Source organism: Nerophis lumbriciformis, linkage group LG16, assembly GCF_033978685.3.
Source record: "Nerophis lumbriciformis linkage group LG16, RoL_Nlum_v2.1, whole genome shotgun sequence".
NCBI classification, from domain to species: domain Eukaryota; kingdom Metazoa; phylum Chordata; class Actinopteri; order Syngnathiformes; family Syngnathidae; genus Nerophis; species Nerophis lumbriciformis.
Genome location: NC_084563.2, coordinates 43,444,599 through 43,471,352, shown reverse-complemented (window position 1 = coordinate 43,471,352; position 26,754 = coordinate 43,444,599). Strand labels below are relative to the sequence as shown.

Below are 26,754 nucleotides of genomic sequence, written 5' to 3'. Positions count from 1 at the left end.
TTTTCTTTTTTTTACAGTTATATGTAATGAAAATGAATATTTGTTATAAATCTGTTTGTATTGTTAGAGTTTATTACATTGTTTTTTTTATTAAGTTTGTTGATCAATAATTGCCTCCTGGAAATCTCTGTCCTGGTTTTATTTATATACAAAAAATTAGGGATGCCGATAAATGCGTTAAAATGTAATATCGGAAATTATCGGTATTGTTTTTTTTATTATCGGTATCGTTTTTTTTTGTTGTTGTTTTTTTTAATTAAATCAACATAAAAAACACAAGATACACTTACAATTAGTGCACGAACCCACAAAAAACTCCCTCCCCCTTTCACACTAATTTACACAAAATGGTTGTTTCTTTCTGTTATTAATATTCTGGTTCCTACATTATATATCAATATATATCAATACAGTCTGCAAGGGATACAGTCCGTAAGCACACATGATTGTGCGTGCTGCTGGTCCACTAATAGTACTAACCTTTAACAGTTCATTTTACTCATTTTCATTAATTACTAGTTTCTATGTAACTGTTTTTATATTGTTTTACTTTCTTTTTTATTCAAGAAAATGTTTTTAATTAATTTATCTTATTTTATAAATTAAAAAAAAAAAGTACCTTATCTTCACCATACCTGGTTGTCCAAATTAGGCATAATAATGTGTTAATTCCACGACTGCATATATCGGTTGATATCGGTATCGGTCATTAAAGAGTTGGACAATATCGGAATATCGGATATCGGCAAAAAGCCATTAACGGACATCCCTACAAAAAATAATTTAATTACCCCCCAAAAAATGTAAAGGGAATCGATATTGGCAATACTCTCAATGTATTTATATGGCATCAAATCGAGACCAAGATTGCAGTATCGGCCAGCCCGACTCATACTGACTTAAAACTACAACTCCCAACGGCCATGAGAAAAAAATTAGCCGCCTTGAACCTTTTTTTTAATTTTTTAAGTTTCATAATAATTTACCTCATTTTAACCCATTTTAATACAAAAACACAGTATTTCAAAAACATTACTTTAAAAAAAAACTTAATAAAGTAAAAAATAAAAACATCGAACACGCCATGAAGTATATCACGTGACTAAATGTTTGTGCTTCCGGTTCCGGCAGTGAAACAAGAACCGCGAGTCTACGTACATGCCAGAAAAGAAAAGAAGGGACATTTATCATATTTCACCGTTATAATGACATGTCGGCAGACCAAATGGATCCCGCCGAAGAGCTCCCGTCTATGTTGTGGGGATTGGACCCGATATTTTCTGCCTTCGCCAGGCTTCACGTCAGAGACATCCTCCTCATGACAGAGTCCTCTCAAGTGCCAGGTAGCAGGGTCGGGTTTAGGACTGAATAAGTTTTGTGATATCTTCATGTATTAACTCAACAACATAAACTTGTCTTTAGTTGTGTTGGTTTTAATGCAGACGACGCATCTTGACACTTACAGTCGTGGTCAAAAGTTTGCATACACTTGTAAAGAACATAATGTCATGGCTGTCTTGAGTTTCCAATCATTTCTACAATTTTTGTTACATCTGACCACAGAACTTTCCTACAGAAGGTCTTATCTTTGTCCATGTGGTGTCAGATGAAAGAAATATTGAGCTGTTTGGCCACAATACCCAGAAATATGTTTGGAGGAGAAAAGGTGAGTCCTTTAATCCCAGGAACACCATTCCTACCGTCAAGCATGGTGGTGGTAGTATTATGCTATGGGCCTGTTTTGCTGCCAATGGAACTGGTGCTTTACAGAGAGTAAATGGGACAATGAAAAAGGAGGATTACGTCCAAATTCTTCAGGACAAACTAAAATCATCAGCCCGGAGGTTGGGTCTTGGGTTTTCCAACAGGACAATGACCCCAAACTAGGGGTGTAATGGTACGTGTATTTGTATTGAACCGTTTCAGTACGGGGGTTCGGTTCGGAGGTGTACCGAACGAGTACACATGCTATCAGCGACCGGGCTACTACAACATGTAAAAGCCAGAGCTGGAAGACCCTCCTGCCTTGTTAAGATCTCCCGTTTGGGAACACTTTGGCTGCGCGATACAACAATGGAGGACAAAGGTTTGCCGACATTGTTCAGCAGCTGCTCCTGACAACACGTCAAACATGTGTAGCACCTTTCCTGCTTCCGGCTCCCAGACCGTAGTCGAGGAGCGCAGGGGAGACACTCCTCCAGGGCCGATATATTCTCTGGGGCAACACCTTTCACTCTACCCGGCAGTGGGTATCCACAGCTCCGGACTCCAGGGTAAATGACGAGTCCGGCGATTAGTTGCAAATCGTGGCTTTATTGAGGTCTTGTACACAGCCAAGCCAACAAAACACTGGCCACTCCCCGCACTCACGCTACCGCTCCCTCACCTCGCTCGCCCACACACTCACCTCACATGCTGTCACATATTAAAGGGCCACACACACATACGTTACTCTCATAACACATGCTAACCCATTTGAAGCATCACCACCACATTCAAGCAGCCTCTCCTCTGCGAGTCAGGCAGGGCTAAAGCAATAACAAATGTTTTTATAGCAGCAGATATAAGTTCATATTGCATTAAAAACTAGATTTTGACCCACTTCTATGGTGGAAGAACAATAAGGGGGGGGGGGAGAAAAGTTATTCTGAGGCTGAGTTGACTTGAAACTGTTTAATGTTGCACTTTTTATATGTAGAAGAAAAGTTTTGTCTTATTTAATCTGAGCAACAACTTGAGGCAGTTTAATGTTGATTAACGTGGACCCCGACTTAAACAAGTTGAAAAACTTATTGGGGTGTTACCATTTAGTGGTCAATTGTACGGAATATGTACTGTACTGTGCAAGCTACTAATAAAAGTCTCAATCAATAAATCAAAAAAGCACTTTATATGTAGAAAGGTTTTGGTAAGAAACAATTCTGAGCCTTATCTTTAGTTTTTATTTTATATATGTTGACCACATTAACCCTGGCAATGGACCCTTTGTGTATATGTATGTTATGCCATTGTTTACACATTTGGTAAATAAATAACCAAAAAATTCATATATTTTGTTGTTTTCTTACTGTACCGAAAATGAACCAAACCGTGACCTCTAAACCGAGATACGTACACATTTTTGTGTACCGTTACACCACTACCCTAAACACACGTCAAAAGTGGTAAAGGAATGGCTAAATCAGGCTAGAATTAAGGTTTTAGAATGGCCTTCCCAAAGTCCTGACTTAAATGTGTGGACAATGCTGAAGAAACAAGTTCATGTCAGAAAACCAACACATTTAGCTGAACTGCACCAATTTTGTCAAGAGGAGTGAAGTGAATTATAGTGAAGTGAATTATATTTATATAGCGCTTTTCTCTAGTGACTCAAAGCGCTTTACATAGTGAAACCCAATATCTAAGTTACATTTAAACCAGTGTGGGTGTCACTGGGAGCAGGTGGGTAAAGTGTCTTGCCCAAGGACACAACGGTAGTGAATACGATGGCGGAAGCGGGGATCGAACCTGGAACCCTCAAGTTGCTGGCACGGCCACTCTACCAACCGAGCTATACCGCCCCACAAGTAACCAAATATTAACATTGCTGTATGTATACTTTTTGACCCAGCAGATTTGGTCACATTTTCAGTAAACCCATAATAAATTCATAAAAGAACCAAACTTCATGAATGTTTTTTTGTGAAAAAAAATATGTGCTCCAATCACTCTATCACAAAAAAAATAAGAGTTTTAGAAATTATTGGAAACTCAAGACAGCCATGACATTATGTTCATTACAAGTGTATGTAAACTTTTGACCATGACGGTAAGTGTGTTGATCTAACTCACACTCAGTGTTCAATAGCCTATAATCTACTGCCATCTAGTATTAAACGGCATCTCAACAAAACATATGGAAATCACTGGATTACACTTAGAAATTAATATGCTTTAAGAAGCAAAATCATTCTTCAAGCTTGTTTGGACTATTCTCATATCTTGCTATCATACATTTTCTTTGTACTGTAACTTCTAGCAAAACAGCTGAACACTTTTCAAATAAGATTCTCAAACGTCATCCATTTTATCGTCATATCTTGTGTTGTCAGTCTGTCAGTGTACTTTTTGTTGAAAAAAAGTTGTCTAATGTGTGCTGCCCAGGCAGGTGCAGCAGTAGGCAGGATTTCCTCATAATGTAATAGATTGTGGCGCACCTCCACGGCAAAATTAAAACCGTCACACCTAAAAAATTATATATTGTATTGTAGTCTCCAGAGAAAGTCAAAATTCAGATGCTATTTTTAACCTGTATTGTCAATCTTATGCACCTAAAAAATAATATAATGTATTGTAGTCTCCAGAGAAAGTCAAAATTCAGATGCTATTTTTAACCTGTATTGTCAATCTTATGCACCTAAAAAATAATATAATGTATTGTAGTCTCCAGAGAAAGTCAAAAGTCAGATGCTATTTTTAGCCTTTATTGCCAAGCTTATGCACCTAAAAAATAATATAATGTATTGTAGTCTCCAGAGAAAGTCAAAAGTCAGGTGCTATTTTTAACATTTATTGACAATCTTATGCACCTAAAAAAACATTTTATGTATTGTAGTCTCCAGAGAAAGTCAAAAGTCAGACCCTCTTTTTAACCTTTATTGCCAATCTAATGCACCTAAAAAATAATATAATGTATTGTAGTCTCCAGAGAAAGTCAAAAGTCAGACACTATTTAACCTTTATTGCCAATCTTATGCACCTAAAAAAACATTTAATGTATTGTAGTCTCCAGAGAAAGTCAAAAGTCAGACCCTCTTTTTAACTTTTATTGCCAATCTAATGCACCTAAAAAATAATATAATGTATTGTAGTCTCCAGAGAAAGTCAAAAGTCAGGCGCTATTTTTAACCTTTATTTCCAATCTAATGCACCTAAAAAATAATATAATGTATTGTAGTCTCCAGAGAAAGTCAAAAGTCAGACGCTATTTTTAACCTTTATTGCCAATCTTAAGCACCTAAACAATTATTTAATGTATTGTAGTCTCCAGAGAAAGTCAAAAGTCAGGCGCTATTTTTAACCTTTATTTCCAATCTAATGCACCTAAAAAATAATATAATGTATTGTAGTCTCCAGAGAAAGTTAAAAGTCAGGCGCTATTTTTAACATTTATTGCCAATCTTATGCACCTAAAAAACATTTAATGTATTGTAGTCTCCATAGAAAGTCAAAAGTCAGACCCTCTTTTTAACCTTTATTGCCAATCTAATGCACCTAAAAAATAATATAATGTATTGTAGTCTCCAGAGAAAGTCAAAAGTCAGACACTATTTAACCTTTATTGCCAATCTTATGCACCTAAAAAAACATTTAATGTATTGTAGTCTCCAGAGAAAGTCAAAAGTCAGACCCTCTTTTTAACCTTTATTGCCAATCTAATGCACCTAAAAAATAATATAATGTATTGTAGTCTCCAGAGAAAGTCAAAAGTCAGGCGCTATTTTTAACCTTTATTTCCAATCTAATGCACCTAAAAAATAATATAATGTATTGTAGTCTCCAGAGAAAGTCAAAAGTCAGACGCTATTTTTAACCTTTATTGCCAATCTTAAGCACCTAAACAATTATTTAATGTATTGTAGTCTCCAGAGAAAGTCAAAAGTCAGACGCTATTTTTACCATTTATTGCCAATTCTATGGACCTAAAAAATAATATAATGGATTGTAGTCTCCAGAGAAAGTCAAAAGTCAGATGCTATTTTTAACCTTTATTGCCAATCTTATGCACCTAAAAAATAATATAATGTATTGTAGTCTCCAGAGAAAGTCAATTCAGACGCTATTTTTAACATGTATTGCCAATCTTATGCACCTAAAATAATATAATGTATTGTAGTCTCCAGAGAAAGTCAATTCAGACGCTATTTTTAACATGTATTGCCAATCTTATGCACCTAAAATAATATAATGTATTGTAGTCTCCAGAGAAAGTCAAAAGCAATGATGCTATTTGTAAATGGTAAATGGGTTGTACTTGTATAACGCTTTTCTACCTTTTTTTTAAGGAACTCAAAGCGCTTTGACACTATTTCCACATTCATGTGTGCATACACACATATTCACACACTGATGGCGGGAGCTGCCATGCATGGCGCTAACCAGGCCCATCAGGAGCAAGGGTGAAGTGTCTTGCTCAAGGACACAACGGACGAAAAAGATACTACATTAGTTTCTTGTCTTTTTTTATGAAATAAAGTGTCTATAGACCAGGGGTCGGCAAGCCAAAATGTAGAAAGAGCCATATTGGACCAAAAATACAAAAAACTAATCCGTCTGGAGCCGCAAAAAATGAAAATAACACTTGATGTAAGTGTCTATATTAGCAATTATAGCCTACTATCAAAGCAAATCTTCGTTGACAGAAATGTTGAGATGTAAAAATGTATAGAATAAATATTATAACATTACAAACCATTAGTAAATCAGAGGCTACTCAGAAAGTGAGAAAACTCCTAGAAATGCATGGCTTTTAATGGCCAAAGGTATAGATGTGTGTGTCCAAGTTAAAGGAAGCGGCAGGCTGTCTTCTTTTAATAGATTTATCACAATCTTTGGCAAGCTAGGTAATGTTTGCTGTGGTCTGGAACAACATGGCACACAAACAACTATCTGAAATGCAGCCAATATTACATACAGATAATGTGTCATGAGACACGCACGCTCAAAATAAATTGCGCAATTAATCTACGTTTACACATTATTAATGTGACAAGGTTTTTGTGATTAATCACACGAGTTAAAGCCCAAAAATACATATCATTTATAAACACATTAATTATTGTAGGTGTCAAATGGTTCAAGACATGGTGTGAAGTGATTATTAATAGACATTAAGAAGTAGAATAGGATTATATTAACTTTGGGTCATCCTAAAGCAGGGGTCACCAACGCGGTGCCCACGGGCACCAGGTAGCCCGTAAGGACCAGATGAGTAGCCCGCTGGCCTGTTCTAAAAATAGCTCAAATAGCAGCACTTACCAGTGAGCTGCCTCTATTTTTTAAATTGTATTTATTTACTAGCAAGCTGGTCTCGCTTTGCTCGACATTTTTAATTCTAAGAGAGACAAAACTCAAATAGAATTTGAAAATCCAAGAAAATATTTTAAAGACTTGGTCTTCACTTGATTAAATAAATTCATTTATTTTTTTACTTTGCTTCTTATAACTTTCAGAAAGACAATTTTAGAGAAAAAATACAACCTTAAAAATGATTTTAGGATTTTTAAACACATATACCTTTTTACCTTTTAATTTCCTTCCTCTTCTTTCCTGACAATTTAAATCAAATTTTAAGTAATTTTTTTTTTTTTATTGTAAAGAATAATAAATAAATTTTGATTTAATTCTTCATTTTAGCTTCTGTTTTTTCGACGAAGAATATTTGTGAAGTATTTCTTCAAACTTATTATGATTAAAATAAAATAAAAACATTCTGGCAAATCTAGAAAATCTGTAGAATCAAATTTAAATCTTATTTCAAAGTCTTTTGAATTTCTTTTAAAAATTTTGTTCTGGAAAATCTAGAAGAAATAATGATTTGACTTTGTTAGAAATATAGCTTGGTCCAATTTGTTATATATTCTAACAACTTTGACTGACTTTTGTATTTTACATGAGTTATTATTTGTACAAACATGGTGCAAAGTAATTCATGATTTGTTAAAAAATGTTAGTGGCTAGCTAGTTAAAATGGGGTATTGTGATTTCACAAGACTGTCTTAGAAGTGATCATTTGAAAATGTTCAATTTGAAAAATGTGCACTTAGAGAAAATATAAAAATAAAGTGTTGCATATTGATATTTATCTGTTTCTATATATATTTATTGTGAGAAATCATTTAGATGATCAGTGTTTCCACAAAGATAAATATCATTAATTATTAATAATAACATAGAGTTAAAGGTAAATTGAGCAAATTGGCTATTTCTGGCAATTTATTTAAGTGTGTAACAAACTGGTAGCCCTTCACATTAATCAGTACCTAAGAAGTAGCTCTTGGTTTCAAAAAGGTTGGTGACCCCTGTCCTACACCTTTCTGGGACATGTTGAGTTGTGCAAGTGTAAACAGATGCTGTTCTAAAATGTAACTTGCTAATAAGCATGTCCCAAACAAATAAACCATGACCATTCTTTTACGTAAGCTATTGTAACCATGAATTGATTAACGTGGACCCCGACTTAAACAAGTTCAAAAACGTATTCGGGTGTTGCCATTTAGTGGTCATTTGTACGGAATATGTACTGTACTGTGTAATCTATTAATAAAAGTTTCAATCAATCAATAATAAGTTTATTTTAGAAACAATTGCTCTGATGACACTAATATGGCGCTTGTTTCTATCATAGATATTTACTTTTACAAATCCCATCCCATCTACAAAGTGGATGTGCTTGGGACAGTCGTGTACAAGAGGGAAAGAGAGGACTTCTTCAATTACGGAGGTAAACATTTGTCGTGCTGTTTTGTCAGTTCCAAGTATAAACTGTTTTAGTCAAGTATATAGTGCACTATAATGTAGTCATTTAACTGGCCGTACTGAGTATATTTACATATATACATATTTTCATATGTAAAAAGCAAAGTTTTAGCCTCTTTTTTTGGTTTGTGTGATGATTGTTTTGTCTTTTAATGTTTTTAACAGTGGACGATAGCACCGGTGTCATCAGCTGCCTGTGTTGGAAAGATGACCTACTTAAGGAAGAGGTGGATTATGATAAATGTGAGTTTGTATTTAATCAATTAGCACTAATCACAGTGCAAGGCAAAGCAAGCAAAAATAAAGCTACCGTAAAAGAAAATGAGTAAATTACATTAATAACATCCTGTAATTTGATTTTGACATTATTATTCATTTAATCTTCTGATGGATAAAACATTAACACAAACAAGAACATTTTAAAACTCTGACAGACTCTATTCCACCTATTTGAATGATGAACATTATCACATTCAGAAAAGTAGAAATATCGACAAATACAGTTAAAATACTATTAACCGCAACATGTAAGTTTAAAAAAAAACAAAAAAAAACATTATGATTTGTACATTTTCACAGTTTTGGCGCTAGGAATTTTCAAAATGGGGTCCCAGGGACCCTATAAAGTCATAAAACGGGGTCTCACAGTAAATTTTTGGGGTCCCACTTTTTTGTAAGCGTTTTGAAAACAAATGACAAATGTATGCATTATGCTGTTATGTCTCACATTCTATATTGTGTTTCGGAAAAAGGTTGTCATAAGTGTTACTTAATTCATTAAAACAAATAATACAAAATAAATCAAATGTTTATGCATATGTAAATGTCAATCAATCAATGTTTATTTATATAGCCCTAAATCACAAGTGTCTCAAAGGGCTGCACAAGCCACAACGACATCCTCGGTACAAAGCCCACATAAGGGCAAGGAAAAACTCACCCCGGTGGGACGTCGATGTGAATGACTATGAGAAACCTTGGAGAGGACCGCATATGTGGGTAACACCCCCCCCCCCCCCCCCCCCCCCCCCCCCCCCCTCTAGGGGAGACCGAAAGCAATGGATGTCGAGTGGGTCTGACATAATATTGTGAGAGTCCAGTCCATAGTGGATCCAACATAATAGTAAGAGTCCAGTCCATAGTGGGGCCAGCAGGACACCATCCCGAGCGGAGACGGGTCAGCAGCGCAGAGATGTTCCCAGCCGATGCACAGGCGAGCGGTCCACCCCGGGTCCCGACTCTGGACAGCCAGCACTTCATCCATGGCCACCGGACCTGTGCCGCCCCCCCCCCTCAAGGAAAAGGGGAGCAGAGGAGAAAAGAAAAGAAACGGCAGATCAACTGGTCTAACAGGGGGGCTATTTAAAGGCTAGAGTATACAAATGAGTTTTAAGATGGGACTTAAATGCTTATACTGAGGTAGCATCTCTAATTGTTACCGGGAGGGCATTCCATAGTACTGGAGCCCGAATAGAAAACGCTCTACAGCCCGCAGACTTTTTTTGGGCTCTGGGAATCACTAATAAGCCGGAGTTCTTTGAACGCAGATTTCTTGCCGGGACATATGGTACAATGCAATCGACAAGATAGGACGGAGCTAGACCGTGTAGTATTTTATACGTAAGTAGTAAAACCTTAAAGTCACATCTTAAGTGCACAGGAAGCCAGTGCAGGTGAGCCAGTATAGGCGTAATATGATCAAACTTTCTTGTTCTTGTCAAAAGTCTAGCAGCCGCATTTTGTACCAACTGTAATTTTTTAATGCTAGACATAGGGAGACCCGAAAATAATACGTTACAGTAGTCGAGACGAGACGTAACGAACGCATGAATAATGATCTCAGCGTCGCTAGTGGATAAAATAGAACGAATTTTAGCGATATTACGGAGATGAAAGAAGGCCGTTTTAGTAACACTCTTAATGTGTGATTCAAACGAGAGAGTTGGGTGGAAGATAATACCCAGATTCTTTACTGATTCGCCTTGTGTAATTGTTTGGTTGTCAAAAGTTAAGGTGGTATTATTAAATAAATGTCGGTGTTTAGCAGGACCGATAATCAGCATTTCCGTTTTCTTGGCGTTGAGTTGCAAGAAGTTAGCGGACATCCATTGTTTAATGCACATAGATTTTATCAAAGTCTTTCTCCCGCAGAACGTGACTTTTCAGTCACGTCCGTATCCTCTCCCCCCCCCTGCTCTCGGCCGCTCACTGTTAAAGACAACAGATGATTAGATTAACACGTACCACCTGGGAAATCTAATCACCTGTCAGCTGTGTCTCGCCGTCAGCACATGCCCCACCCCCATCCGATGGTGCTCGTCCTCAGCACCATAGACAGAGGCGGTGACCTATGCTTCTGCAGGCGTGCTGGCCACACCTCCCTCCACAGTGGCGTTACATGTTTTTACTTCCTGTTGGAGAAATGAATTAATTGTATATACCTGGCTAACATGCCAATAATGTAATAGTTGTTTTTCTTTCACCACTTTGCCTATGCTTTTATATCTATTTATGTAATTGCACATACCGGGTGTGTTAATTGTTCATATGTCCCTGACTTGCACATCATTCAGTCTGAGGAGTAATAGTTTGACATTTCTTTATTTAAACTGTTACCCAGCGGCACTTCTGTGTGTCATCAAAGTATTCACAGCGTGTAGAAATGTGTGTACGACAGCCATGAAGTGTATTTCCACGTTCAGTTCACTCTTGGTACATCTTAACTTTGCTGTGAAAAAGGGCAAAAGACAGGTTTTTGTGCATAAGCTATCTTGAGATAGATACAGATATGTAGGAGGTGGGCTTACAATCTATACCACGGAATTGTATGGAAGTGTATTGACAAGCTTTTTATGTGAGTATGGGCGAGGATTAACAAGTACCACCAAATTAATTCATGGCGATCCACATGAAGGTATGGGAAACACTAAAATCAGTAAGGGGTCAAATATGTATTTTCAATGCATTTTTTTTACTTGTGCTTGCATGGGTTTTCTCTGGTATTCCTGCTCCCTCGCACATCACAAAAACATGCACGCTAATTGGAGACTGACTGGCGACCAGTCAAGGTGTACATTGCCTCCCACCTAAAGTCTGCTGCAATAGGCTCCAGCTCACCCAAGACCATTATTAGCAAGCACCAATCAAAAGAGCAACCAAAAAATTGTATTTTAATTGAACTGCAAAGAGGAGGGAAAATCCCTTTGCAAGCTAGGCACTCTTACATTATGAATACTACAAACCCCGTTTCCATATGAGTTGGGAAATTGTGTTTGATGTAAATATAAACGGAATACAATGATTTGCAAATCATTTTCAACCTATATTCAGTTGAATATGCTACAAAGACAACATATTTGATGTTCAAACTGATAAACTTTTTTTTTTTTTTGCAAATAATCATTAACTTTAGAATTTGATGCCAGCAACACGTGACAAAGAAGTTGGGAAAGGTGGCAATAAATACTGATAAAGTTGAGGAATGCTCATCAAACACTTATTTGGAACATCCCACAGGTAAACAGGCAAATTGGGAACAGGTGGGTGCCATGATTGGGTATAAAAGTAGATTCCATGAAATGCTCAGTCATTCACAAACAAGGATGGAGCGAGGGTCACCACTTTGTCAACAAATGCGTGAGCAAATTGTTGAACAGTTTAAGAAAAACCTTTCTCAACCAGCTATTGCAATGAATTTAGGGATTTCACCATCTACGGTCCGTAATATCATCAAAGGGTTCAGAGAATCTGGAGAAATCACTGCACGTAAGCAGCTAAGCCCGTGACCTTCGATCCCTCAGGCTGTACTGCATCAACAAGCGACATCAGTGTGTAAAGGATATCACCACATGGGCTCAGGAACACTTCAGAAACCCACTGTCAGTAACTACAGTTGGCCGCTACATCTGTAAGTGTGAGTTAAAACTCTCCTATGCAAGGCGGAAACCGTTTATCAACAACACCCAGAAACGCCGTGTCGGCTTCGCTGGGCCTGAGCTCATCTAAGATGGACTGATACAAAGTGGAAAAGTGTTCTGTGGTCTAACGAGTCCACAGTTCAAATTATTTTTGGAAACTGTGGACGTCGTGTCCTCCGGACCAAAGAGGAAAAGAACCATCCGGATTGTTATAGGCGCAAAGTTGAAAAGCCAGCATCTGTGATGGTATGGGGGTGTATTAGTGCCCAAGACATGGGTAACTTACACATCTGTGAAGGCACCATTAATGCTGAAAGGTACATACAGGTTTTGGAGCAACATATGTTGCCATCCAAGCAACGTTACCATGGACGCCCCTGCTTATTTCAGCAAGACAATGCCAAGCCACGTGTTACATCAACGTGGCTTCATAGTAAAAGAGTGCGGGTACTAGACTGGCCTGCCTGTAGTCCAGACCTGTCTCCCATTGAAAATGTGTGGCGCATTATGAAGCCTAAAATACCACAACGGAGACCCCCAGACTGTTGAACAACTTAAGCTGTACATCAAGCAAGAATGGGAAAGAATTCCACCTGAGAAGCTTAAAAAATGTGTCTCCTCAGTTCCCAAACGTTTACTGAGTGTTGTTAAAAGGAAAGGCCATGTAACACAGTGGTGAACATGCCCTTTCCCAACTACATTGGCACGTGTTGCAGCCATGAAATTCAAAGTTAATTATTATTTGCAAAAAAAAATAGTTTATGAGTTTGAACATCAAATATATTGTCTTTGTAGTGCATTCAATTGAATATGGGTTGAAAAGGATTTGCAAATCATTGTATTCCGTTTATATTTACATCTAACACAATTTCCCAACTCATATGGAAACGGGGTTTGTACAGTGACTTAGCAGTATATTATTGATTAGTGCAGTTTTACATTTACATTTATTCATTGGCTGTTGCATGACACGAGTAGTTAGCACTGTTGGGTCACAGGAAGCTGGCTGTAGGAGTTATTGCAATGTTGACATCAAATTCATCGTTAATTCCGACACGATCATCTATTATCATGTAACAGCAGGGGGGACGAAGCCGAGTGATGAGGATCAGGGAGCATTCAATCCAATTGCTGAACTGAAAAAGCTGAAGCAGGCCCAGCAGAGCCGGTGCCATCTGGAGATTGGAGAGCTTCTGCGAGTCAGAGGGCCGGTGAAGACGTCCCGGCAACAGAGGGAGATCATAGCGTTCACCTACTGTGAGTGGTATTGTGTATTTGCTCCATCTACAGGGTGCAAGTAGTATTATTTTAGAGCTAAGCTTTAAAAAATAGAGAATTTTGTTGGTTGAAATCTAGGTTACAAAGGCATGCTTTTATTTTGAAGCTTACTCTGCATTTAAAAGGAAGTAAACATGTGCATGTTTTAGTGCTGTGTAGTGTAACTTGACTAACAATGTTGATGTTGTCATTTCACTCTGTTTAGCAACACTGATAGAGTTAACAATATTACATCACTTAAACATACAGCGCAGGCCAAAAGTTTGGACACACCTTCTCATTCAATGGGTTTTCTTTATTTTCATGACTATTTCCATTGTAGATTGTCACTGAAGGCATCAAAACTATGAATGAACACATGTGGAGTTATGTACTTAACAAAAAAAGGTGAAATAACTGAACATGTTTTATATTCTAGTTTCTTCAAAATAGCCACCCTTTGCTCTGATTACTGCTTTGCACACTTTTGGCATTCTCTCGATGAGCTTCAAGAGGTAGTCACCTGAAAGGGTTTTTACTTCACAGATGTGCTTGAAGCTCATCGAGAGAATGCCAAGAGTGTGCAAAGCACTAATCAGAGCAAAGGGTGGCTATTTTGAAGAAATTAGAATATCAAACATGTTCAGTTATTTCACCTTTTTTTGTTAAGTACATAACTCCACATGTGTTAATTCATAGTTTTGATGCCTTCAGTGACAAACTACAAAGTAAATAGTCATGAAAATAAAGAAAACACATTGAACTTTTGGCCTGTACTGTAAATGGACCCATTTTTCATAAAATGGATCCCTTTGGGTTCTCAAATTGTATGTCAACAAAGGCCGTCGGCCATGTAAAGTATGCTGTGGGCCAGCTGGTAGTCTTATTGCATTACTATTAGACTGCATTATTATTATTTTCAATAAAGCAAGATTTGGTTTTGGAAAATTTTCACCAAGATTTTGCCCCATTATTCTGAATTGAGTCGATACAACTTTTTTATAACTTTACAAGTTCAGGAGATTACTTGAAAATCTTAGCTGATAATATTGAAGAGGAAATGGTTAAACTAAAATTGTGGTTTGATGTAAATAAATTATCTTTAAATTTGGAAAATACTGCATTTATGGTATTCAGTAATAAAAGAAAGGTAGAAGTTAGTTTATCCATAAACAATGTGACAATTGAGAAGGTGTCTGAAATCAGATTTCTTGGCGTCATCCTAGATGAAAAGTTGACATGGCAAGCTCATTAAAAACAAGGTATCTACAGTAAATCTTATTTATTTTGAACGAGGTTAAATACAGTTTCCCGTATAATACAATGAGAAAGTTATATTGCTCAATTATTCTACCTTATTTCAATTATTGTGCAGAAATATGGGGAAATACATATCACAGCAACATAATACCTTTATTTATTTCACAGAAAAGAGCAATTTGTATTATTTTTAAAGTAGGATATAGAAACCACACAAATCCACTCTTCATTAGGTCAGGATTATTAAAACTAAAAGACATTGTAGAATTGCATACTCTATTAGTGATGTTCAAAGCTCGAAATAAAGTTCTTCCGAAGGACTTAGAAAAGTTATTTGTGTTCACGTCTGAAGATGAGAACCACAGAAGGCCGTATGACTTTAAACATCCAAGAGCACGATTTAATTTGAAACAAATGTGCTTGTCTGTTGCTGGTGTGAAAGCATGGAATTCTCTAAAGAAAGACTTAAAAAGTTGCAAGAATACTTTTGAATTTAAAAAAAGACAACTGGCATTATATCAAACGTGTCATTGTGAAAATGCCTAAACGACAATTAAAAAGTATGTTGGAGTTCGGGTGTTGGTGGAGGGAACAGTTTTAAAGTCATCCAAAATAATTTGTGTTATAAAAAGGGGGCAGATAAATATAAGAATACTATTGTCAGGTTCAAACACTGATGACATCTATTAAACAGACAAAGAAGCAAGGAATTAAACAGAGACAGGATTCAATTTAGCTCAATTGAGGAGAAACGTCTGGGCTGTACTCTTTGTACAGTCTTCCACCACGCTCTGACGAAAGATTGTACGCCTCCTCTTTTATTTGGACTTTCCCTGATTACTTGGCAACAACTGTTTCTAAAGGAAGGGGGGGTCGTAAACAGCCGTCGCCTTTGGTTACAAAACAGTTCAAAGAAAAGGTGCCTGGAGGGGGGTCAGGTCCTGCTTCCTCTCCGCTTTGTAGATCTCGGGTAAAGACAAAATCTTCCTGTGGATTACAATACATCAAAGAAACCGACACCTTCATGTCACTTCCCATCCTACACAGTGGAGTTTTACAAGCCTTTTGATTGGTAAGATCAAAGACAGCTTTTGTCTGCTCGCCGGGAACGCATTGAAACACAAAGTTTTGTGATAACTTAGATACAATTATTCTGACAACTAGTCTTCCATCTGATCATGAAAATGTATAAGAAACAAAAAAAACAATGAAAGTGTGAACTGTATGTGGCTTGTACAGTAAATATGCATTTTCATGAAAGGAATAAAAAGAAATGATGATGATGATGAGTCACCAAGCAAAGAATCCAACGTGTATTTTGAAAAATAAGCCACCATGGAGCCAAAGAAAGTTGATTTCCGGTAATAACTCGTTGCAAAGTATGAAGGTGGCGCCTGTGTGCTCCTGCTTTCCTTATCGTGGTCTTTGCCAACAAGTCAAAAAGTAGAAGTGATGTTCAATGTTCATACATTTTTCTCATCTTTATCGGACCTTTTGAAACAAGTGACTAGGTACTACTATTCGTGGAGAAAGAAAAAATCCTAGCTGACCACAAATCCACACAATCTCTATCCTGTCAGTGACTTCTGTGGTGGTGTGTTCCCAGATAAAGTGGACGACCCGGCGATGGCAAGCCAAATAGACTGGATGACGAATGTTCTTCAGCTGTACAGACAGTTCTACGACAAACCACTCCACCTAGAACCCAATGTCACGAGGTACGTGACATGCTGTCAAAATACAGACTTCAGAAATGTTTTACTCTTGTCTGAAACATCAGGTGGGGTTCAAACTTTTTCACAGGGCTCAAATTGACAAATGACTTGTTAGAAATTACTTTGCCCTTCAAAATATTTTGTCAGATTGTGGACATGTTTTTAAAGCTACAGCACAGGCCAAACGTTTGGACACACCTTCTCATTCACAACACAACTGATGGTCCCAACCCCATTGATAAAGCAAGACATTCCACTATTCAACCCTGATAAGGCACACATGGGAAGTGAAAACCATTTCAGATGACTACCTCTTTAACCCTTGTGTGGTGTCCGGGTCTCTGGGACCCGTTTTAATTTTTTTATTAAAGGGGAACATTATGTAGTAATAATGTTTGGACCTAGTGGTACCTGTGAGCTCCCCCCTGTTGACTTTGGCCCTTTGGCTTTGCACGTTAAGCCCATGGTCACCAACCTGGGCTTTCGTATTGACTGTGATTTTAAATTGGACCGTCAGATTGGCACAGTGGTGAAAGCCAGCTTTTTTTTTATTTACGTCAGCTGGCCAAGGTTAAAAACCTTCTTTCTAGGCAACAGTTAGAGACAGTAATCCATGCCTTTATCACATTTCGGCTGGATTACTGTAACTCTTTGTATTTTGGAATAAATCAATCCTCCCTCTCACGTCTGCAGCTGGTCCAAAATGCAGCTGCCCGACTTTTAACTAACACAAGAAAAAGAGAGCACATTACTCCTGTTTTAGCCTCCCTCCACTGGCTGCCTGTGTCTTTTAGAGTCCATTTTAAAATGATCTTACTTGTTTTTAAATCCTTACGTGGTCTTGCCCCACCGTACCTCTCTGAGCTGCTCTACCTCTATGCCCCCACCCGGTCCCTCAGGTCAGCTGATCAGCTGAACCTGGAGGTACCCAAAACAAAGCGCAAGCTCAGAGGGGACAGAGCTTTCTCTGTTGCGGGTCCCAAACTCTGGAACGATCTCCCTCTCCATGTGAGACAGGCCCCTTCTTTGGCTATTTTTAAGACCCTTCTTAAAACCCATTTTTATTCACTGGCTTTTAACCCAGCATGAGACTTTAAACTGTTTTTAGCTTTTAACTTTTTGAACTGTTTTTAACTTTTAAACTATTTTTATCTAACAAACTGTTCTTAGGGTAATTTATATTTGCTTTTTAAATGTGTATTTTTTATTTCTGTTTTAAATGTTATTTTTTTAGTCTGCCTCCATTTCTTTGTGGTGTACAGCCCTTTGTTTTTCAACTGTGCTTGTCTTAAAAGGGCTTTATAAATAAAGTTGGTATGGTATGGTATGGTATTGTATTATCACAATTTCAGAAGGGTTAAAACCATTAAAAATCAGTTCCCAGTGGCTTATTTTAAGTTTTTTTCAAAATTTTACCCATCACGCAATATCCCTAAAAAAAGCTTCAAAGTGCCTGATTTTAACCATCGTTATATACACCCGTCCATTTTCCTGTGACGTCACACAGTGATGCCAACACGAACAAACATGGCGCGTAGAACAGCAAGCTATAGCGACATTAGCTCGGATTCAGACTCGGATTTCAGCGGCTTAAGCGATTCAACAGATTACGCATGTATTGAAACGGATGGTTGTAGTGTGGAGGCAGGTAGCGAAAACGAAATTGAAGAAGAAACTGAAGCTATTGAGCCATATCGGTTTGAACCGTATGCAAGCGAAACCGACGAAAACGACACGACAGCCAGCGACACGGGAGAAAGCGAGGACGAATTCGGCGATCGCCTTCTAACCAACGATTGGTATGTGTTTGTTTGGCATTAAAGGAAACTAACAACTATGAACTAGGTTTACAGCATATGAAATACATTTGGCAACAACATGCACTTTGAGAGTGCAGACAGCCCATTTCAGGCGCGCTAAGAACATATATTTTTCCACTATTTCAGCACTCAGGTTAACCATACCTAAATAGACACAAAATACTGCATTACACAAAACTACCCGAATGTACTCGAATGATTGAAAAAAATCAATGTTTTTAAGCTAAATTACTGGTAAACACAGTTTATGTATAATAATTTACGTAAAACCGCGAGTAATGAATAAAGTTTTCATCAATTAATATATTCTGTAGACATACCCTCATCCGCTCTCTTTTCCTGAAAGCTGATCTGTCCAGTTTTGGAGTTGATGTCAGCATCTGCTTTGAGTGTCGCAGGATATCCACACATTCTTGCCATCTCTGTCGTAGCATAGCTTTCGTCGGTAAAGTGTGCGGAACAAACGACTGACCATTTCGTCGGCTTTCCCCACAGCCTCGTATTTTGAACAAATTCCGTCCAATATCTTGCCACTTTCGCATCTTTGGGCCACTGGTGCAACTTGAATCCGTCCCTGTTCGTGTTGTTACACCCTCCGACAACACACCGACGAAAGTGAGAAAATGGCGGATTGCTTCCCGATGTGACGTCACGTTGTGATGTCATCGCTCCGAGAGCAAATAATAGAAAGGCGTTTAATTCGCCAAAATTCACCCATTTAGAGTTCGGAAATCGGTTTAAAAAATATATGGTCTTTTTTTCTGCAACATCAAGGTATATATTGACGCTTACATAGGTCTGGTGATAATGTTCCCCTTTAAGAGAAAAATTATACAATTAATAATTTTTCAAACTGAGACTCACTAACTTTGGCTCATTTTCTGTGAAGAACATATATCAGAATACATATTTAATGACCACACATCATACACCCCCCCTACACATTTCTATTACATATAAGATGTCCGGGTCCACTGGACTCGGGCTAATAGAAGTGTGGAAATTGATGTTCTGTGTACCACACACGCACGCACGCACGCACGCACACACACACACACACACACACACACACACACACACACACACACACACACACACACACACACACACACAGCAGGCCTAGACAGAAGGAGGACAGAGTGTAGGTACACAAAACATCAGAGGGTCAAATGTGCGAGAAAATGAGAGCAGACAGTGTTGACAAACAATGTTGCAACCTTGTGTGGGAACCGCAGGTGCAGAAACACAAAAAAAGAATCCCTGTGGGATGCAGAAACTGGCAGATAAATTTTCCGTGCAACGTTCATATTGTTGTTACTAAGCCAGTGTTTGCGGGTCTGATGGACCCGTTGCATTTTGTGGCTTTTAATGCCTCACAATCAAACACTCTTATGTTAAAATACTGAACACAATAAACATCTGTTCAGTATTTTAATATAAAAGTGTTTGATTGTGAGGCATTAAAAGCCACAAAATACTGAACACAATAAACATCTGTTCAGTATTTTAATATAAAAGTGTTTGATTGTGAGGCATTAAAAGCCACAAAATGCAACGGGTCCATCAGACCCACAAACGCTGGCTGAGTAACAGCCCAAATTTGTGGTATCAAACAACAGAAGAATAAGTGTGTGGAAGTCGCTTCCTAGCAGCTCCACTGTAGACACGGTACAAGAGCCAAGCGTGCAGGTTTAACAAAGTTTTAATGTTTTTAACAAGATTTTTCAAAATGTTTTTCGGCTCTCTCGCTCTGCTCCCGGCCGCTTACTGTTAAAGACAACAGATGATTAGATTAACACGTACCACCTGTGAAATCTATTCACCTGCCAGCTGTGTCTTGCCGTCAGCACATGGCCCGCCCCTGCCTGCTGGTGCTTGTCCTCAGTACCATGGACAGCGGCGGTGACTTTTCCTCCTACAGGCAGCGCTGACTTACACCTGCCCCCACAAAATGATTATTACGTTTTAACAGAAGTGTAGATAGAACATATAAAAAGAGGAAGTAAGCAGATATTAACAGTAAATGAACAAATAGATTAATAATTCATTTTCCACCACTTGTCCTTAATAATGTTGACAAAATAATAGCATGATAAATGACACAATATGTTACTGCATATGTCAGCAGACTAATTAGGAGCATTTGTTTGTTTACTTACTACTAAAAGACAAGTTGTCTTGTATGTTTACTATTTTATTTAAGGACAAACTTGCAATAATAAACATATGTTTAATGTACCCTAAGATTTTTTTGTTAAAATAAAGCCAATAATGCCATTTTTTGTGGTCCCCTTTATTTCGAAAAGTATCGAAAAGTATCGAAGTACCAGTACCGGTACCAGAATATTGGTATCGGACAACACTAGTCCCAAGTAAATGCACAAGCTACGGCTATTTCTTGTATTGATTTTTGCTCCGCTTATGGGGCGTCGGCATAAGTGGAACCACTGTAAAAAAATATATGTGAAGTAGGGCTGGGCGATATATCGATATACTCGATATATCACGGGTTTGTGTCTGTGTGATATAGAACATGACTATATCGTGATATTCGAGTATACGTTCTCACGCAGTTGCTTTTTAGCTGCAGGCATTACATTACAGGCGTTTCTCACTCTTTGTTGTCTTTCCTTCTCACAGAGACATAAAACAAGCGCACCTTCTTACATACGTCACATACGTATACTCTCTCGTGGAGCAGAGAGGTAGCAGCATGGCTAAAGTTAGCTGTGGTGCGAGTGGTAATACGAGAGAAAGAAGGTGCGAATCTGGTAACAAATGAAGGAAGAATTAATTCCCAAGAAAAACAGCAGGGGGTCCATCGTCTGGCGGTGGTTTGGCTTCAAGTGGGAATATGTTGAACAGTCAACCGTAATATGTCAAGTATGCGGCAAAAGTGTTGCTACAAAAAGTAGCATTACTTCTTAGGGATGTCCGATAATGGCTTTTTGCCGATATCCGATATTTCGATATTGTTCAACTCTTTAATTACCGATACCAACCGATATATACAGTCGCGGAATTAACACATTATTATGCCTAATTTGGACAACCAGGTATGGTGAAGATAAGGTACTTAAAAAAAATAAAATAAGATAAATAAATAAAAAATGTTCTTGAATAAAAAAGAAAGTAAAACAATATAAAAACAGTTACATAGAAACTAGTAATTAATGAAAATTAGTAAAATTAACTGTTAAAGGTTAGTACTATTAGTGGACCAGCAGCACGCACAATCATGTGTGCTTACGGACTGTATCCCTTGCAGACTGTATTGATATATATTGATATATAATGTAGGAACCAGAATATTAATAACTTAAAGAAACAACCCTTTTGTGTGAATGAGGGAGGGAGGGAGGTTTTTTGGGTTGGTGCACTAATTGTAAATGTATCTTGTGTTTTTTATGTTGATTTAATAAAAAAATAAATAAAATTAAAATAAAAAAAAAACGATGCCGATAATAAAAAAGAAAAACGATACCAATAATTTCCGATATTACATTTTAACACATTTATCGGCCGATTTGAAAAGTCACCCGCTAGAGAATGAGGAGTCTTTGAAACTGCGCATGTCAACATCTCCGGCCAGTGCCACACCAACAAAATGCCGTAGCAACCATTTCCACATCAACACCGTATGAAAAAAATAGTCCACGACATAGGAGATAACGTCCGCAGGAACCTACCACATAGCGAAGGACATACACTATTTCATTTCCTATTATGCAGCTCATTTTTATTTGACACTTATTGAAATATCTTGTGTGACATCATGCACAAAAGTGCACTTTATTTGTTTTAAACTATTGTAGTGGCGTTCTGTACAAAAAGTGCACTTTAATTTAGTGGTGTTTTGATATGTCATCTTAGTGACATCATGCACAAAAGTGCACTAATAGCTTGTTTTAAAATGTGTCTGACAATCTTGCACTTTCTGTTTTGGAAATGACATGAATGTTTGTGCCACTGCTTAATAATTGTTTAATAAATACACTTTTGCTAAATTGACTTAGTTGTGATTTCCCTCTGTGCATGAAAGTTTATATATTAATGCAGTATGAAGAAGAATGTTTTAATGTAGACACATAGAATCATCGAGATATATATCGTGTATCGTGACATGGCCTATAAATATCGAGATATTAAAAAAAGGCCATATCGCCCAGCCCTAATGTGAAGTATTTTCAGACCTGATTGTTGTATCTGTTTCCAGCGATTGTCCGATGAGTTCCCTTAGTAAGGCAACGCAAATCTTGAAGGATTTTCTCCAGCAGAAGCGTGTGAGCAAGTTCACACCCTATGACGTTCAAGACCTCCTGCAGCCTCTTTTCCTCAACCGGACTGAAACAGCATCTGCAGACCAGGTGCACCAGAAAAACAATAATTGTTGAAGAAAATATACAAGGACACATTAATAGTATATCCCTAAAGAACCTTCTGAAGAAGCATAATGACTCTGTTGTTGTTCAGGAAGCTGTGGCGGGTCCGTCCACATGTCAGCAGCTGGGTCAGCTCCTTAAAGAGACCCTGCAACTCTTACAGGATGAGGGCCTCGTGTACTGCAGGTTAAAGTCCCAGGATGAAGTCTATTTTGTAAGAAACGGCAGTTTTGAAGCATGAGCGTGGGTTGTTATTTTGATCCTCTTCTTTCTCTCTAGGTGACAGCGCATGATAAAGATCTTCTCATGGCGGTGAAAGACATAATCAGGGAGGACTCCAAAAGAGAGAAGTGTACGTTTTCAGATTGAAGCCTGCTTTACTTGTGGTCAAGTTCAGTTTCAGTTTATTTGGAACATGCATACGATACAATGTAACGCATCACATATTTCCAGTTGTTTCATTACAGCACGTCAGAAAAGGAGTCGGAAGAAGCTGAGCTTATTTAGTCCTACCACTTTTCATACCAGAGCAATTTATTCCATGTCCTTGTTCTCTGTAACAGAACAGTGAATAAATAAATATACCATAGTAAGTAAACAAATATTAAATACATAAATAATCTTTATCTAAAAAAAAACGGGTTCAATATGTACATCATAATTATTAGAGATGTCCGATAATATCGGACTGCCGATACTATCGGCCGATAAATGCTTTAAAACATGGGTGTCAAACTCTGGCCCACCGTGTAATTTCATTTGGCCCTTGAGCCAATATCAAATTAACATTAGATCTGGCCCGCCGGTATTATACAGCGGCATTGCCGCTGTAACACCGAATTCACCTCTAATACTCATACATGCCAACCCTCCCAATTTTCCCGGGAGACTCACGAATTTCAGTGCCCCTTTCGAAAATCTCCCGGGGCAACCATTCTCCCGAATTTCTCCCGATTTCCACCCGGACAACAATATTGGGGGCATGCCTTAAAGGCACTGCCTTTAGCGTCCTCTACAACCTGTCGTCACGTCCGCTTTTCCTCCATACAAACAGCGTGGCGGCCCAGTCACATTATATCTGCGGCTTCTACACACACATAAGTGAATGCAAGTCATACTTGATCACCAGTCATACAGGTCACACTGAGGGTGGCCGCATAAACAACTTTAACACTGTTACAAATATGGGTCACACTGTGAACCCACACCAAACAAGAATGACATACACATTTTGGGAGAACATCCGCACCGTAACACAACATAAACACAACAGAACAAATACCCAGAATCCCTTGCAGCACTAACTCTTTCAGGACGCTACAATATACACCCCCGCTACCACCAAACAGCCCCGACATTAATGAACTAGCATCCAAGAAAAGATGGCAGGTATCTGGCTTGGGCACCTCAGATTAGATCAGTGTGTTGCAAACTGAGCAATAAAAAGGCCTGAATGGTTGATTTATTCATTGTTATTTTATTTTCAAATTTATTAGCCTGTGGAAAAAGTTAATGTTGATGTTTACCTCAGAAGGCTGCAAATAGAAAAGAGCCATTCAATTTTTTATTTAAATTTTATTTAATATTCCATTGATGTTTTTTCGTTTGTTTTTTTGAAAGTTGATTTTGCACTATTAAGTTATATAAGCGTTGCTTGTTCCATATTCAGTGTTAAAGCAAATCAGTGTAGCAAACTGAGTTTTATTCATGCACTTTCTCTTGCTACTCCAAGGCTTGAATGTTTGATTCATTCATTATTGTTATTTTATTTTCAAATGTATTATTAGCCCGTGGAAAACCTCCGAAGGCTGCAAATAGAAAAGAGGCATTCAATTTTTATTTAAATTTACTTTGATATGCCACTGATATTTTTTAATTATTATTATTATTATTAATTGAAACTCAATTTTGCATGTCACTATAAAGTTATATAAGCCTTGCTTGTTCAATATTCTATGCAAAACTTGTTTGGGTCCCTATTAAAAGGTTAATTTGTACAACCTTGGCCCGCGGCTTTGTTCAGTTTTAAATTTTGTCCCACTCTGTATTTGAGTTTGACACCCCTGCTTTAAAATGTAATATCAGAAATTATCGGAATCGGTTTCAAAAAGTAAAATGTATGACTTTTTAAAACGCCGCTGTGTACACGGACGTAGGGAGAAGTACAGAGCGCCAATAAACCTTAAAGGCACTGCCTTTGCGTGCCCGCCCAATCACATAATATCTACGGCTTTTCACACACACAAGTGAATGCACAGCATACTTGGTCAACAGCCATACAGGTCACACTGAGGATGGTCGTATAAACAACTTTAACACTGTTACAAATATGCGCCACACTGTGAACCCACACCAAACAAGAATGACAAACACATTTCGGGAGAACATCCGCACCGTAACACAACATAAACACAACAGAACAAATACCCAGAACCCTTTGCAGCACTGACTCTTCCAGGATACGATATACACACCCCGCTACCACCAAACCCCGCCCCCGCCCACCAAGTTAATGTTGATATTTACCTCAGAAGGCTGCAAATAGAAAAGAGGCATTCAATTATTATTTTTTATTGTAATTTTAATATACCATTGATGTTTTTTCGTTTGTTTTTTGAAAGTTGATTTTGCACTATTAAGTTATATAAGCGTTGCTTGTTCCATATTCAGTGTTAAAGCAAATCAGTGTAGCAAACTGAGCAATAATTAACGTTTTATTCATGCACTTTCTCTTGCTACTTCAAGGCTTGAATGTTTGATTCATTCATTATTATTTTATTTTTAAATGTATTATTAGCCTGTGGAAAAAGTTTATTTTGATATTTACCTCAGAAGGCTGCAAATAGAAAAGAGGCATTCAATTTTTATTTAAATTTAATTTGATATGCCATTGATATTTTTTAATTATTATTATTATTTGAAACTCGATTTTGCATGTCAATATAAAGTTATATAAGCCTTGCTTGTTCAATATTCAATGCAAAACTTGTTTGGGTCCCTATTAAAAGGTTAATTTGTTCAAGCTTGGCCCGCGGCTTTGTTCAGTTTTAAATTTTGGCCCACTCTGTATTTGAGTTTGACACCCCTGGTCTAAAGGTTTTAAGTGTTGTACGTGCATACAAATGTTTTAAATTAGATTTTCCTCTAAGGTTATATTTCTCCTCTTTTGTAGAGAAGAATTGTTGTACATTCTTGGCTAGCAGGTTATAGTTTGCTTTGTACATCATTTTAGCTGTTTGTAAATGGACAAAATCGTTGAATTACAATAATTGCGATTTAATAAAAAAAAGGGTTTGTATGTTCTCTGTATCCAACATTATTTATTCTAATTGATCTTTTTTGTAACACCGTTAGTGAATGAAGCGCACATTTGTAGTTGTTTCCCCATATTTCTACACAATAACTCAGATATGTTAACACGAGTGTTAAGAATATGAAGTGATTTTTGGCCGAGAACATGTTTTGCTTTATTCATTATTGACGTGACATATGTTTCCTTGTGTGCTTTTTAGTCAGAGAGAAGGGTTGCCACGTCCTCCACATTCTGTCCGCAGTCAGGCAGCGCCACAGCCTCAACGTGAGCAAAGCGGCCCTCGAGCTGGTCCTCCAGTCATTGGAGTGCAACAGTGACATTGTCAGCACCCGAGATAATCATTACACTATGTTTTAGGCTCTATGAGATACATGTGCATTGTTTTTATTAATGAATCATGCAAATTGTGCTCCAGGATTCATCATGATGGGTCAAACAATACTGAAGCATCCATATACACTTTATTGCCAAAAGTATTTGGCCACCCATCCAAATGATCAGAATCAGGTGTCCTAATCACTTGGCCCGGCCACAGGTGTATAAAATCAAGCACTTAGGCATGGAGACTGTTTC

General features: G+C 37.8%; 1 protein-coding gene across 2 annotated transcripts; it reads left to right on the top strand.

The window, feature by feature from the left end:
- The first annotated feature begins 1,032 nt into the window (after positions 1-1,032).
- On the top strand, positions 1,033-26,549 carry stn1 (STN1 subunit of CST complex). 2 transcript variants are annotated; one of them, XM_061977194.2, is made up of 9 exons: positions 1,033-1,343; positions 8,387-8,482; positions 8,683-8,760; positions 13,518-13,691; positions 16,558-16,669; positions 22,703-22,853; positions 22,960-23,082; positions 23,148-23,220; positions 26,381-26,549. In XM_061977194.2, exons 1-9 carry the CDS (start codon positions 1,211-1,213, stop codon positions 26,536-26,538), a joined length of 1,098 nt encoding a protein of 365 aa, XP_061833178.2. In that variant the 5' UTR covers positions 1,033-1,210; the 3' UTR covers positions 26,539-26,549. The 2 variants fall into 2 exon arrangements, with proteins under 2 accessions (XP_061833178.2, XP_061833177.2); XM_061977193.2 differs by having other exon boundaries at positions 1,036-1,343; positions 13,515-13,691.
- Positions 26,550-26,754: the final 205 nt, after the last annotated feature.

Coding starts and splice junctions, on each gene's coding strand:
- stn1 (XM_061977193.2), top strand. CDS start 1,211: ATGTCGGCAGACCAAATGGATCCCGCCGAAGAGCTCCCGTCTATGTTG. Junction 1,344..8,386: donor AGAGTCCTCTCAAGTGCCAG/GTAGCAGGGTCG, acceptor TTTCTATCATAG/ATATTTACTTTTACAAATCC. Junction 23,221..26,380: donor GGACTCCAAAAGAGAGAAGT/GTACGTTTTCAG, acceptor TGTGCTTTTTAG/TCAGAGAGAAGGGTTGCCAC.